This window comes from Dendrobates tinctorius, unplaced genomic scaffold, assembly GCF_039654945.1.
Source record: "Dendrobates tinctorius isolate UK_male_01 unplaced genomic scaffold, ASM3965494v1 ptg000016l, whole genome shotgun sequence".
NCBI classification, from domain to species: Eukaryota; Metazoa; Chordata; class Amphibia; order Anura; family Dendrobatidae; genus Dendrobates; species Dendrobates tinctorius.
This window is the reverse complement of record NW_027361684.1, coordinates 19214547-19229214: the sequence shown is the minus strand read 5'-3', so window position 1 is coordinate 19229214 and position 14668 is coordinate 19214547. Positions and strand designations below refer to the sequence as shown.

Genomic DNA, 14668 nt, shown 5'->3' with positions numbered 1-14668 from the left:
ATCACACTTATGTCTGTTGTGCTCACCTTGTAATCGGTTGCAATGAGATCAGTGCAGGATACACATTTGTGAGATGTAATGACGACCTGATCTCATTGCAGAGCAATTACAAATTGATGGAGCACAGCAGACATAAGTGTAATTACTGACACATCTCCAGACAGGCAGTGTGGGGGGGGGCAGTACAGAGAGGTGACCATTCTATGAGAGGAGGATAGTAGAAAGAAGTGTTTGTAAATATGATACATTTAAACTGCTACACTGCCCCTTGCCCGACACTGACTCATGCTGGTTAAAACAGGGGATCAGGACTGCATCATCGTATCTCACACATCTTCACCATGAGAAACTTGCTCTAAACTATGGCGGGGTCATATTCTTCTTTCCCTTGAGTATTGCTGCCTGCTTGAGATTGGTCAGCATCATGCGTGAGGAAATAGTTTTCACTAGAGGCGTGTTCTATCTGACAATACTCACTTGAATGTAACAAAAATTAACTCATTAGGATCCAAATACTTTGATTACTAATATCTCTACATTGGAGAGGCAAAATTAAATTAAAAAAAATTCCAATCCAGTTCAACATCAATAAGTTGGTGTATGGTCCTCTCTAAGAACAGACATTTAGTTTAAGCTCACACGTTGCATATTTCGCAAGAATTCTCAGCACATATTTGCATGCATAAAAATCCACATCATAATACAGTACCAGCTAAGTAGGTGAGATTTCATTAAATCTCATCTATACATTGCAGATATTTTCTGGCAGTAAATTAACCTACGGCATGTAACAAGTGGCAATATATAAATTCTTTGTGTGGATTCGGCGCGGAGTTTCACCTTTTGTAATAGAAACATATGACGATTTCACTGCAGATGTGCTGCGAAAAAATCCACACCAAATATGCAGCTTATGAACTTAAACTGCAGATGTTTAACAGTCTTTAGCCTGAATTTCCCATTTCTTTACTTACTTTTGGAACTGTTCCATAAACCGATCTCGATGACCCTGTAACGTGTCCGTAGGAAGGCCTAAAAGACAAATGACATTGCTACCATTAGTCATTTGCATGTATCCCAGTCCTACCACAGGTATATGAAATTATACTGTATATTAGAAGCAATAGAACGTTCCTATCTGGTGTCATCTGCACTAGGCGAATATTCATGATACATTAAAACACCCCCAATTCACACTTTTATATTACTAATATGTTTTCATTAGCTGCGCTGTCCCTTTTGCCGTATGCAGCCACAGATTTCATGACCGCACTATCTGGATCATCGGCACTTCTGCGGACGTCACATTCGGATGCCATATGAGTTTCGGTGACATCTAAAGATAACATCAGCAATGACTTCGGCTGTCGAGCTCCGAATGCTCAGTTGGGAGATACAGAGAACCCAGAAACCATTACTGATTACTTATTGAATTTTGATGGTGCAAGGGTTCATGGTCATCCGAATGTGATGTCAGCGGCAACACAGAGGATCAAGGTCTGTGAGACACATGAGCTGCAGCTTCACTCGGCAAAAGGGACGCTGCAGCTAATGAAAGCATATTAGTAAAATAGAACTGTAGCCATGACGGCTCTTTAGATGGATCTTCGTAGTGCTGGAGAGCCCCTTTTGAGACTACTGCCTGAACGGTTATTGCCAGGGAAAAGTTATAGTTTTATTTTACTAATATGTTTTCATTAGCTAAAGTGTCCCTTTTGATGGGTGTAGCCACAGATTTCTGCACTATCGGGATCATCGACACTTCTGCTGACGTCATGTTTGGATAACCAAATCATTCCTGATATAGAAAATGGATGCGGCAGAAGTTCACGGGGCATCCGAACGTGGCATGAGCAGAAGTGGCGAGGATCTGGATACTGCCGGCACGTGACCTCGGCAAAATGGACACTTGTGGCTGAAGAAAGCATATTCGTAAAATAAAACTGCAGTAAAAATGTCTCACTAGAAAGACTCTTGGTTGTGCGGGAGAGACTTTATAAATGGTACTGTCTGAACTGTTATTGTCAGGGAAAAGTTGTAGCATTACATTGCATCAGTCCAAATGAATAGACATCCAAGAAATTCAAGCACACAATGGGTCCACCACCCATACACACAACTCTCCATTCTGCTAGTGACCGGTCCCGAGCAGCTGACTTCTATGAATGCTATAAGCCATAAAAAAGTATTTATTAAAAGCTGATATCATAGGACAAGCCCCCATTAGAATACACTATTGTTACATTAATACCCCCAGGGCCTTATAATTGTAATATATGCAATGGTCTGAATATTATAGAACACTTTTAGGTTCGGGGCACAAGATGACAACACTCTCTATCTCCACTACAGAAATCTCCATCAACACAGGGACTAAGTACATGGATACTACTATAGATCTGTCACGGGGGCTAAGTTCAACTAAGGCTGAAAGACCCGGGGCCCCTGTGGTGTCCCTTTACTAGGGGAAACCCTGTCTGACCCTCAACCCAGGGTTTTTGCTGAAGGTGCAAATGCCTGAGCCTCCGACCTTTCCTTATCTCCTGCTCAGCCCTGCACTTAACCCTCCACCCTCCACCCAGTGAGAAGTCACCACCAAAGCTCCCACACAAATAATGACAGACAGGGAGAACTTAAACTGCACTGCGCCGCACACACACAGGAATAAACAGTAATGTGAACAGGGCACAACTAAACACAAATATGGGAAGGAGAAAGGATAACGACGGATCATACGACACCAGATATGAATCTCTCTCTCTTGAACACCTCCACTCCAGACCGGAACCACTTGGTATGAAACACAAGCTATAATCGGCGACGCCCATAGGCCAGCATGACTATTTAAAGACCGTGGGCGTGACTAACCATCCAACCTGGTCTCCAGCAGGATTAACCCCCGAGAGCCTGAAGATCAGGCCGGCGCCACTGAGGCTATAGTGGCTGGAGGTGGAACTACCTCTGCCTGCCGGATGCTGTGGTGTGAACAGCGTCCGACATGACAGTACCCCGTCTTCTACGAGGGACCCCAGGGCCCTCAAGACTCATAGGACCCGGCTTGTCCGGATGACGACGGTGAAAAGAACTGACCAGCCGATCCGCATGTATGTCTGAGGCTGGAACCCAAGACCTCTCCTCTGGACCATACCCCCGCCAGTGCACCAAATACTGAAGAGTACGGCGTACTACTCGAGAGTCCACTACCTTGGCGACCTCGAACTCTAACTCGCCATCCACCATGACTGGAGGTGGCATCGGCGTTGTGTCCACAGAGCCTACCACCTTTTTCAATAAAGCCCTGTGAAACACGTTGTGTATCTTGTACACTGCGGGAAGTTCCAACCGATAAGCCACTGGGTTAATGATGGCAGAAATCCTAAAAGGCCCAATAAACCTTGGACCCAGTTTTAAAGAAGGGATTTTGAGTTTTATGTTCTTCGTAGCTAACCACACCCATTCACCCACACACAGGTCCGGACCTGGCACGCGTCTACTGTCAGCCACCCGTTTGTACCTGGCACTCATGCTCAACAAACGCTGTTTCACCCGCCTCCAGACTGATGACAATTGGGCTCCTAGCTGATCCTCCTCCGGGACACCCCCAGAGTCACCCTGACGTAAGGTACAAAACTGAGGATGTTGACCGTACACACAAAAGAATGGAGACTCTCCTGATGACTCTTGGCGGTGATTATTTAATGCGAATTCGGCCAGAGGAAGGAAAGTAGACCACTCCTCCTGGTTGTCGGACACAAAGCATCGTAAATACTGTTCAAGATTTTGGTTCATGCGCTCAGTTTGTCCATTAGACTGTGGATGAAACGCCGATGAATGTGACAACTTGATCCCCAACCTTGAGCAAAAAGCTTTCCAAAACCTCGCCACAAATTGCGTACCCCTATCAGATACTATGTCAGACGGTATTCCGTGGAGTCTGACCACCTCCTTCACAAATACCTGAGCCAACGTCTTAGCATTGGGCAAAGAAGACAACGCCACAAAATGCGCCATCTTTGAAAAACGGTCAACCACCACCAGGATGACCGTGTTCCCTGCCGAGGCTGGCAAGTCAGTGATAAAATCCATGGAGATTTCTGTCCATGGCCTATTGGGTACCCCCAGAGGCTGTAGCGTGCCAGCAGGACGGGTTCGGGGTGACTTAGCCCTAGCGCACGTGATGCAAGCTGCCACGTACGAGACCACGTCCTGCCGGATTTTGGGCCACCAGAAACGACGCGATACCAGCTCTAAGGTGCCCTTCACCCCTGGGTGACCAGCCAGTACCGAATCGTGGTGTTCCTTCAACACCTTAGGCCGAAGATGCAGGGGTACAAATGATTTGTTGGCGGGAAGTCCTGGTGGTACCTCCTCTTGGGCCTCGGCAATCTCCGCCTCTACCTCAGTCGTGAGAGCCGAGACCACTACCCCTTTCTGGAGGATGGGTACCGGCTCTTCCCGAGGTTCTCCCCCCGGAAAACACCTAGACAAAGCATCCGCCTTGGTGTTTTTAGACCCGGGACGGTACGTCACAAGAAAATTGAAACGAGTAAAAAACAATGCCCAGCGAGCCTGCCTAGGAGACAGACGCTTGGCCGACTCCAGGTAGAGCAGATTCTTATGGTCGGTGATAACTGTGACCTGGTGAGCCGCCCCCTCCAAGAAGTGTCGCCATTCCTCAAAAGCCAGTTTGATGGCCAACAACTCCCTGTTGCCGATATCATAATTCCGTTCGGCCGGCGACAACTTCTTGGAGAAGTAGGCGCATGGATGCATCTCGCTCAAGGACGAGCCTTGAGACAGTACTGCCCCCACTCCCACCTCCGACGCATCAACCTCTACCACAAAAGGTTTAGACACGTCTGGTTGCACCAGAATGGGGGCTGAAGCAAAACTATTCTTCAGACGCTCAAATGCACGTATAGCCACCTCAGGCCAGTTCGCCAGATCGGCACCCTTTTTTGTCATGTCCGTGAGCGGTTTGGCGACAGTCGAAAAGTGTTTTATAAATTTCCTATAATAATTCGCAAACCCCAGGAACCGCTGGAGTGCTTTCAGACTCTCCGGCCTCTCCCATTGCAACACCGCTTGCACCTTAGCGGTGTCCATTTTAAAACCAGCTGCGGACACAATATATCCCAAAAAGGGCAACTCCTGGACAAAAAATAAACATTTTTCCAGCTTAGCATAGAGCTGGTTCTCCCGGAGCAACTGTAACACCTGCCTAACATGCTGCAAATGAGTGTCCCGATCGCTAGAATAAATGAGGATATCATCCAGGTATACAATCACAAATCTCCCCAGGACATGAGCAAAGACATCATTAATAAAATGTTGGAAAACGGCAGGCGCGGTGGTCAACCCAAACGGCATAACCAGACTCTCAAAATGACCCTCAGGAGTGTTAAACGCCGTCTTCCACTCATCCCCCTGACGGACCCTTATGAGGTTATACGCCCCCCTGAGGTCCAGCTTGGAAAACCATTTTGCCCCCGCTACCTGGTTGAACAAATCCGGGATCAACGGCATTGGGTAGGGATCACGGATAGTAATCTGGTTTAACTCTCGGAAATCCAGACACGGGCGTAACCCCCCATCTTTCTTCTTAATGAAGAAAAACCCCGCGGCTACAGGCGAGGACGAAGGCCGGATGTGACCTTTGCTCAGACTCTCCGCGATGTAGTCTTTCAGAGCTTGTCTCTCAGGACCAGAAATATTAAACATCCTGGCCTTAGGTAATTTGGCCCCGGGTTTTAGCCTAATAGCACAGTCATAGGCTCTATGTGGAGGCAGTTCTGAGCAACCCTTCTCAGAGAAAACATCCGCGAAATCCTGCAAAGCCTCCGGCAGGCTGGGCGTCACGGCGGACACACATGTGGCCAAGCAATTGTCTTGGCAGAAACCACTCCATTGTACTATGTCCTGAGTTTTCCAATCAATTACCGGGTTGTGCCTGGACAGCCATGGAAAACCCAGGACCATTTGAGCTGGGAGATTACGGAGGACCCTACATGTAACCGACTCAGAATGTAGGACCCCAATGTGGAGTTTCACCTCTGCCACAAACTCAGTAATCTCCCCTTGAGGGAGGGGAACAGCATTAATGGTCACCACCTGTATGGGGTGAGGAAGTTTTTCAATCTTAAACCCGGCGGTGTGTGCAAACTCCTCATCTATGAGATTGGTGGCGGAACCGCTATCCACAAACACTGATATAGGTAGCTCTCTGCCGGCGACAATAACCTTGGCAGGGAGCATACATTGAGATACCATCATGGAGGATATGCATACGCTCAGTTGGGTCTCCTCCATACCCTCTGAGCTTAACAGTTTTCCGCCGGTGTGACCCTCTTAGGTAGTACCGGGCAAACGTTAACATAATGACCACCTTTACCACAGTAGAAACATGCTCCGGACTTCCGGACTCCCGGAGCGCGAGGCCGAACCTGTGCCACGCCAGCAATCTGCATAGGTTCAGGGGACTCATCTACTTCAACCACACCTGCACCTCTGTTTTCCCCCAGAGGTAGCGTCTCCTGTGCCCCCTGACGAAAACGGCGATCAATACGTATCACCAAACTCATGGCAGACTCCAATGATGCCGGAGTCTCATACATCAGGAGGGCTTGTTTCACCCTCCCTGATACCCCATGAATAAACTGGCTCCGCAGTGCTGGGTCATTCCACTGTGTGTCTACAGCCCAGCGGCGAAATTCCGAACAATAGTCTTCTGCCAAGCGCTCCCCCTGGCGGAGGGCGCGGATTTTAGATTCCGCTAGAGCCAGTCGGTCAGGGTCATCGTAAATGAGCCCGAGGGCAGAAAAAACATTATCGACCGAATGAAATGTAGCAGAGTCAGGTGGTAAGGAAAATGCCCATGCTTGGGGGTCACCACTCAGTAATGACAACACCAGCCCTACTCGCTGGGCCTCATTACCTGAGGATATTGGCCGCATGCGGAAGTATAATTTGCAGGCCTCCCGAAATACGACAAATTTGCTGCGATCGCCTGAAAATCGTTCTGGCAGCGGAAACTTCGGCTCTGCACCGATACCTGCAGATGCCGTTTGCACCTTTGCTACTACCAGGCCATGCTGCTGAACTGCCCCATTCAACTCGGAGACCTGTATGGACAGCGCCGCCAACTGGCGGGTTATGGAATCTAATGGATCCATGGACTCCTGAAAAATGTGGGCCGATTATAATGTCACGGGGGCTAAGTTCAACTAAGGCTGAAAGACCCGGGGCCCCTGTGGTGTCCCTTTACTAGGGGAAACCCTGTCTGACCCTCAACCCAGGGTTTTTGCTGAAGGTGCAAATGCCTGAGCCTCCGACCTTTCCTTATCTCCTGCTCAGCCCTGCACTTAACCCTCCACCCTCCACCCAGTGAGAAGTCACCACCAAAGCTCCCACACAAATAATGACAGACAGGGAGAACTTAAACTGCACTGCGCCGCACACACACAGGAATAAACAGTAATGTGAACAGGGCACAACTAAACACAAATATGGGAAGGAGAAAGGATAACGACGGATCATACGACACCAGATATGAATCTCTCTCTCTTGAACACCTCCACTCCAGACCGGAACCACTTGGTATGAAACACAAGCTATAATCGGCGACGCCCATAGGCCAGCATGACTATTTAAAGAACGTGGGCGTGACTAACCATCCAACCTGGTCTCCAGCAGGATTAACCCCCGAGAGCCTGAAGATCAGGCCGGCGCCACTGAGGCTATAGTGGCTGGAGGTGGAACTACCTCTGCCTGCCGGATGCTGTGGTGTGAACAGCGTCCGACATGACAAGATCCTGCTATACCTACTGTATATAAAGTGTAAGTGCTGAGGCAAGAACATTTATATAGATATTATCTAATCAATAATAATGTTTTCTGTCTTAACCAAGAAAATAAACACACACTGTACAAAGTGCAAATGCTGACCATATGGAAAGCATCAACTCAATCCTAGGTCCCGGGTCCTCACCACTGAAGTAAGCACATAACGTAGTAACATAGTTTTGAAGGCTGAAGGAAGACCTTATGTCCATCTAGTTCAGCCTATTTTTAGTGCAGCTGTTCTGCATTGTTGATCCTGGGGAAGGCAAAAACCCACAGAGTAGAAGCCAATTTTCTCCATAGGGAAAAAAATTCCTTCCCCTAAGCTGGGTCAACCATCTACCTATAATATTCTGTTATTCGTAACCTTCTATACTGTTACTCACAAGAAAAGCATCCATTCCTTTCTTAAATTCATTCAGTGAGTTGGCCATCACCACTTCCCCAGGAAGAGAATTCCAGAGCCTCACTGCCCTTACCGTGAAGAACCCTCTTCTATGCTGGTGCAGAAATTGTCTTTCCTTTTTTATACGAAGGATTCTTAAAGAAACACGCCCATAATTTTTTTAAATAAATCTGTGTACATGTGCATGTAATGTAGTGTATGTATGTTAATATACTCACATACCATCGTCTTATCCGGGATCCAGCACCGTTCTGCTCCTCTTCTCAGTGATGTCCCTGCTCTGCAGACTCTCTGGGTGACACTGCGCCCTGCGCGACCCAGAAATGACTTTTACGATGTACAGTAAGTCTATGGAGCCTCAGAATGAGACTTTCATTGTAAAAGAGACATCTGACTGAAACACACAGAGCATAGAGTGATTCGGAGAGTCTGAAGAGTGGTGACATCACTGAGAAGAGGAGCAGAACGGCGCTGGATCCCAGAGAAGGCGGCGTTAGGTGAGTATTTTAATATATTCACACTACATTACATACATATACAGAGATTTATTTAAAAATAATCATTATGGGAGTGCTTCTTTAAAGTGATGAAAGCCACTGTATGGCATCCAGCTGAAGCACCTATTTTACTTACTATGGGCCTAAGAACTAACAAGCAGTTAGATGATAACTGCCTTTCAATTCTGCTTGCTGGCTCAATCCCTACTGCTCCTGCTGGTGATGTTTTGGCTTCTGCTGACAAGCCATCAACAGAGCAGCCTGGAAGAGGAAGAGTTGCTCTGTTCACGTGAAGCAGCAGAATCACTGGCAGGAGCGACCCATGACCGCTTCTAGCTAGGTAAAACAGGCAGGTAGTTAGCAACCAATTGCCTATTAGTTCTTAGGCCCAAAGCAAAAAAAATTAAATATTCCCAGATAACCCCATTATAAGGAAACTGTCACCACATTTGACCTATCTAAACTATTAATATGAGCATACAGGTTATAGACTGCTTAAAAATGTCCTCCCTGTGTGTCTCATATCAGATGCCTTGTTACTGATAAATCATCTTTTATCACTTTATATAAATGACCTCTTCCAGGCTCTGGGGAGGACGCTGCCTGGAAGATAACTCTGCTTCCAGAGCTTATTCTACCTGACGGGGGAGTTATCAGAGTGATGCATAATGGCCACTCTCCACTCTCCTGATCTCACTGCAGAGCTCCGTGTGATTATACCTGACACATCTGCAGGTTCCTCTCAGCTTCAGCTTCCATCTCACAGGCAGGGGTGCAAAACAGCAGAGCTGTGAAAGCTGCAGCTGCTAACATGTTTGTTAAGAGACAAAGTTCAGTAGTACTGTTCTGTGTTAGTTACATGTCTCACACTGGTAACACCCTCTTTTAATATAATCTCTGGAGGCAGATTCTCACGCATATCAGTGTCGCCCCCATAGTCCAGAGAAGCTCATTTGCATATAAGAAAAACGTGGATTTCTTTGTAATAAAATTAGATTGCAGATATCATGGTATCATTTTATTCAGCTTCCTATGACCTATATGTCCATATAGATGACTTAGGAGGGTTGATCCTACTGACAGGCTCCCTTTAAGCAGATGAAGTTTTTGAGACATACAAAAATGACGAGTTTCCAATTGGAAACAGCTTCAGGGAACTCTCCTTTTCAAGACGTTTTTTTTCCTGAAGCAATTGAGCTTTTAAAACATGTTAGGAGAATTTTTTTCCTGAGGCTTTTTTTTTGCAACCTTTTGATTGGTTAGTGCTTAGTTTAGAGTAAACTCCATTAGGATCTTACTGCAAAGCAATGAAATGTACTCTCTTTTTTTCCAATAGGCATTTTTCAAAACTTAAAGTGGAGAAAAAAACGCTAACAACTCTGCATAGGAACAGGATTAACAATTAAATGAATGCGAAGAAAAGCTCAAGCATTGTTTAAATGATATTTGTGTGCTTTTTGGAGCTGCTAAAAAAAACTTCTTTTTAAGTCTGGTATAACTCTAGACTGCACTACAATAATTTCGGCAATATAATAAGTGTGGTGTAACTGGTGGTCAATGGAAGGTATGTGTCATAGGGATGGTAGCTCCCTGTGATGTAGCCCGGAGTGTTTTTCTTAAGTGTACGTAGATTTTTAAGTAGTTGCTGTTCACATTTGGATCCGGGCTATGGGTAGCTATGAGAGTTGGGAGGGTCTGGCTACCCATGTACTACACACCGTGGTGAGGGGGCTCACTGTACCCCGTTTTGGCTGAATAAATATGTGTGTGGTTGTGAATCTGCAGGACCTGTGATGAGGTCATGCACATGTGACCAGCCATGTGGTAGGTAACTGGGAGTGGTTACAGGCTATCATCTAAGGAAAGTGTGTTGCACATGTGTGAGAGAGAGTGTGTTGGAGCCTGTCAGCCCAGACAGAGCTCCCATGTTCCAGGCTTGGACGTCGCATAGCCTGGGAAAGCCGTGCCGGCGACTCCGAGCCAAAAGGAGCGGACGGTCTTAAAAACCGTGTGATACTGACCGGGGTCTGAAAGAAATGTGTACAGGATGCCTCTGCGGTAAGAGGTGTCCAGGAACCTGCATGGCCAACAGGTAACGGTCTTGAAAACTGTATGATACTGACCGGGGTCAGAAAAAGACTGTGTGTGAATGTACATTTATCGCATGCCTCTGAGGATAAGAGGAATCTGAGGACCTGTGTGGTCGATCCAACAAGCAACGGTCTTGACAACCGTGTGTTATACTGACCGGGGTCAGTGAGAAGTATTGTTCAGGAAAAGACTGTATTTTGTTCCATGTTTACAGATACCTCTGAGGACAAGAGAACCTGTGTGGCCGACACCAGCAGGTAACAGACAGGCGTCCGTGTTATACTGACCGGGGTCAGTGTGAAACTGTATTCATTTCTTAAAGGTGAGTGTTTAACAGACAGTGCAAAGGGCTCCTGGAACTGTCTTAGTAATGAGCGTGCCAGTGTTTACCTCAAAGACCTGCAAAGTGAGTAATCCCCGTCCACTCACATGGTGGAACCTTACATGGGTTAAACACAGAGACTGGCTATTGATTGGGGTCATCAGTGACTGGTATTTACTGGAACAGATTTTTGATTGACACATTTTAGTTTTTCCTGTTAGGCATCCGCAAAATCAATAGCAAAGAACGTTTGTGAAATTGGAACCCTCACTTCAGCAATAGAAAAGAATTATTAAAGGGAACCTGTCACCCTGTCAGATAGAGGGCGGGGCCGAGGCCTCGGACAGGCATGATTGACGGATGGTAGGCGGCTGATAGAGGGGGACACAACATACCTGTGGGACACATTACAGGTATGAGGAGCTAATTATAAAAGTCAATATTTTGGCATTACTGGGGGTCAGAAAAAGAAGAGCCACCTTCACAGAATGCAGCCTTAGTGCTGCTGAAGGTGGCTCTTTTACTTAAAAACGCCCTGGGGGGGTGACAGGTTCCCTTTAAGCAACACACAAATGTTGAGAAAACTGACCCAGATGTAACTGTCCTGAGCACATGTGCATTGTTGGTACAGATTTTTTAAGCAATTTTTTTGTGTGATTTTGCACACCAATTACCTTGCTCTCCGGACACAGCGACTATTAGATAAAGGCTGGGGTCACACTTGCGAGAAACTCACACGAGTCTCGCGTCTCAATACCTGACACTGCCGCCAGCACTCTGGACCGGAGTGTGCGGCTGCATGAATTTCTATGCAACTGAACGTTCCGGTCCGAGTGCCGGCGGCAGTGCAGGATATTGAGTTTCTCGCTAGTGTGACCCCGGCCAAAGACATCACGTTAGGCCTCTTTCACACTTCAGTTTTTTGCATCAGTTATAATCCGCCAAAAAGGCGGAGAAGCGGATCCGTTCTCAACTGATGTGAACGGATGGCACAGGATCCGTTTTCAGACGGATCCTGAAAATGAAGAAATTTCAAGGAATCGCTGGCGAGAGAGAGAGAGAGAGAGAGAGAGAGAGAGATTTTTATTTTTTGTCCGGCACCCAGAAAGAATTTCGGGTTAAATGAGTGTCTGGAGGATCCGCCAGAGAAAAAAACATTACAAGCTCCGTTTTGAAATCTTTGAGGATGGTGACGGACAGCAACTTTTGGCGGATCCTCACAAAAAATGGATGCAACGGACAGCAATCCGTCACAATCCGCCATTAATGCAAGTCAATGGGAAAAAAACGGATCCTCAAAAAAAAATTGAGGATCCGTTTTTTTTCAAAACCTGGCGGATTGTGACTGATTGTAAAAAACGGAAGTGTGAAAGAGGCCTTACTTGTCACTTTTTGTCTCCAGAAGCAGCACCACAATGATTTCAATATTTTGCACCAATAAAAATTCCAGCATGTTAAAAATGTTGAAGTTCTCCATGTGAGTGCGGTGGATTTTCGTATTTACTACTTGGTTTACCTGGTTCAAACAGCACCCCTCTACCACGCCGTGCGCGCACTAAGGGTATGTGCACATTTTGAGTAAATGGATGCAGACATTTCTGCACCAGTTTTGCAGCACTTGGTAGGAAAAATGCAGCTGCAAAAACGCGTGTTTTTTGGTACATTTTGTACTGCGTTTTTTACTCATTTGAGTGAAGTAAACGGTGAAAAATGCAGGGAAAAAATGCACAGAGCATTGACATGCAGCAGATTATTTTCTGCAAGTCACAAGTAAGCAACGTGTGCATGACACGTCTCCTTTCTCAGTCACTTTGCTGGCATTAGGATTGCTTCAGGTTTTGCTAGCAAATCTGCATGACAAAAACGCACCAAAACTGCAACGTGAGCAGAAGCCCTAAATCTCTCTCCAGTATATGTGAGCTAGCTGTAAATAGACCCATAAACCATCTGTAATAAAAGAAAGTAGACAGCCTCCTGGTGACTGCCGGGAAGGTCTCTCTGTCGGGTCTGATGATAATGCTTCTGTTTGTTCTCACCAGCCCTTCAGGATTAAACTGTCATGAATAAGCTCTAAACACAATCTCAAAAGCACTTTATAGGAAAGTCACAATCTTTGTCTGTATTAGGGAATATGGATATGGTAGACGTCAGGACCACATCTGTGAGGAAGAACAGAGGGCCACACTACAAGGGCCGATCCCTCTCTGGTGCGCGGCCCGCCCTGTCTAGGTCATCTGAATGGTCACCGTGTAATACTACATTTTTTCCAGTGATAACAACAATTCTTCAAAAGATAGAGATGCTAGACCCATTCCTGCTAAAAAAAAGGTTTGTCTCCTTACGATAAACCCTTTAATACCTCATTCAGGCTTCCATTTTTCATGTACGTGACCTATCCATGTTTTTCACAGATATAACAGGTACTCATTATAGTCTATGGGTTGCTCACTTGTCCATGCTTTTGTGTGGGCCACGTGTCCGCAAAAAATAAAATAAACGCAGACATATTTGTTTTTTCATTTGAGTCATGGATCAAAAATAGCACATTCAGATCTATAGGTCCATGAAAATCTTGGACAGCTCACTGATGGCACCCTAATGATGTCCAGTCGTCACTATTAGGGTAGAGTCACATAAATGCTTTCTCCAGATCTGATTATTCAGTAAAAACAATTATTCTGGTCAGAGTTTGATCAGAGTGGCATCAATTTTTCTGGGATGTAGAAAGAAAAAAGGTTCTCAGCCTTGTCCATTGTGTCAGTCTGTGAAAACTGGACTGCACTTGGATGTCTTCTGAATGTGGCCCGATTTTTTTTCACGGACCATAAACTTGCATTGCCGATTTTGATTTGACACTTGGATATTTTCCCCGGTCCTCTCGAATGTCTGTGCGATCAGCTGTGTATCTGTAGGAAGATCACTGGGGTCAGCAGCCACTGAGCTGCTCAGTAACCAAAGAACAGTTTCGCTCACTGTAAAGGAAAGCCCACTTTGGTTATTAGAGACCCCTGTCATTGTTAGTGACTGTGTGACAGAAGCCTGCTTTAACCAATGGGGTAAGTCTGAATGGAACAAATGGGCACAGATATGGTAGTACCGTAAGGAGCAGGATGGGGGTGAGGGTGTTGGTAGCGCTCACCTGTAAGGGTTGTGTAAGGAGGCGGGCAACAAGATGTAGTAGACTATGTCTTGGTGCCTGCATTCAACAGGTGTATGCAGCTGCAAATGATGCACGACAGAGCACACTGTGACTCCGTCTACATCGTTTCAGTCAATGGCCCAATCAGTACATACGCCCAAATCCATTTTGCACGTGTTTGGACATAAGCCTCAAAACCGTAGTGGCAAACACCATATGAAGCAAGCCTTATTACGGCCCCATTAAGTAGAAAACTATGACAGGTCAGCCCTATGACTAAAAAATGTTGTGGACCCCGTCCTAAAGAAAGCCTATATTGTATATAAGGAGGATCAGGAAAAATTAAAGTGGAGTTTCCACAAACAAAAGTTAAT

The 14668-nt window shown here is 46.1% G+C and overlaps 1 protein-coding gene across 2 annotated transcripts in view; it reads right to left on the bottom strand.

The window, feature by feature from the left end:
* Positions 1-14668, bottom strand: part of HIP1 (huntingtin interacting protein 1) — a 198371-nt gene that overhangs the window by 93636 nt on the left and 90067 nt on the right. For both annotated transcript variants that reach the window (XM_073565546.1, XM_073565545.1), the window contains exon 9: positions 975-1032. In XM_073565546.1, coding sequence (XP_073421647.1) covers positions 975-1032 — 58 coding nt within the window. The remainder of the gene's footprint in view (positions 1-974; positions 1033-14668) is intronic.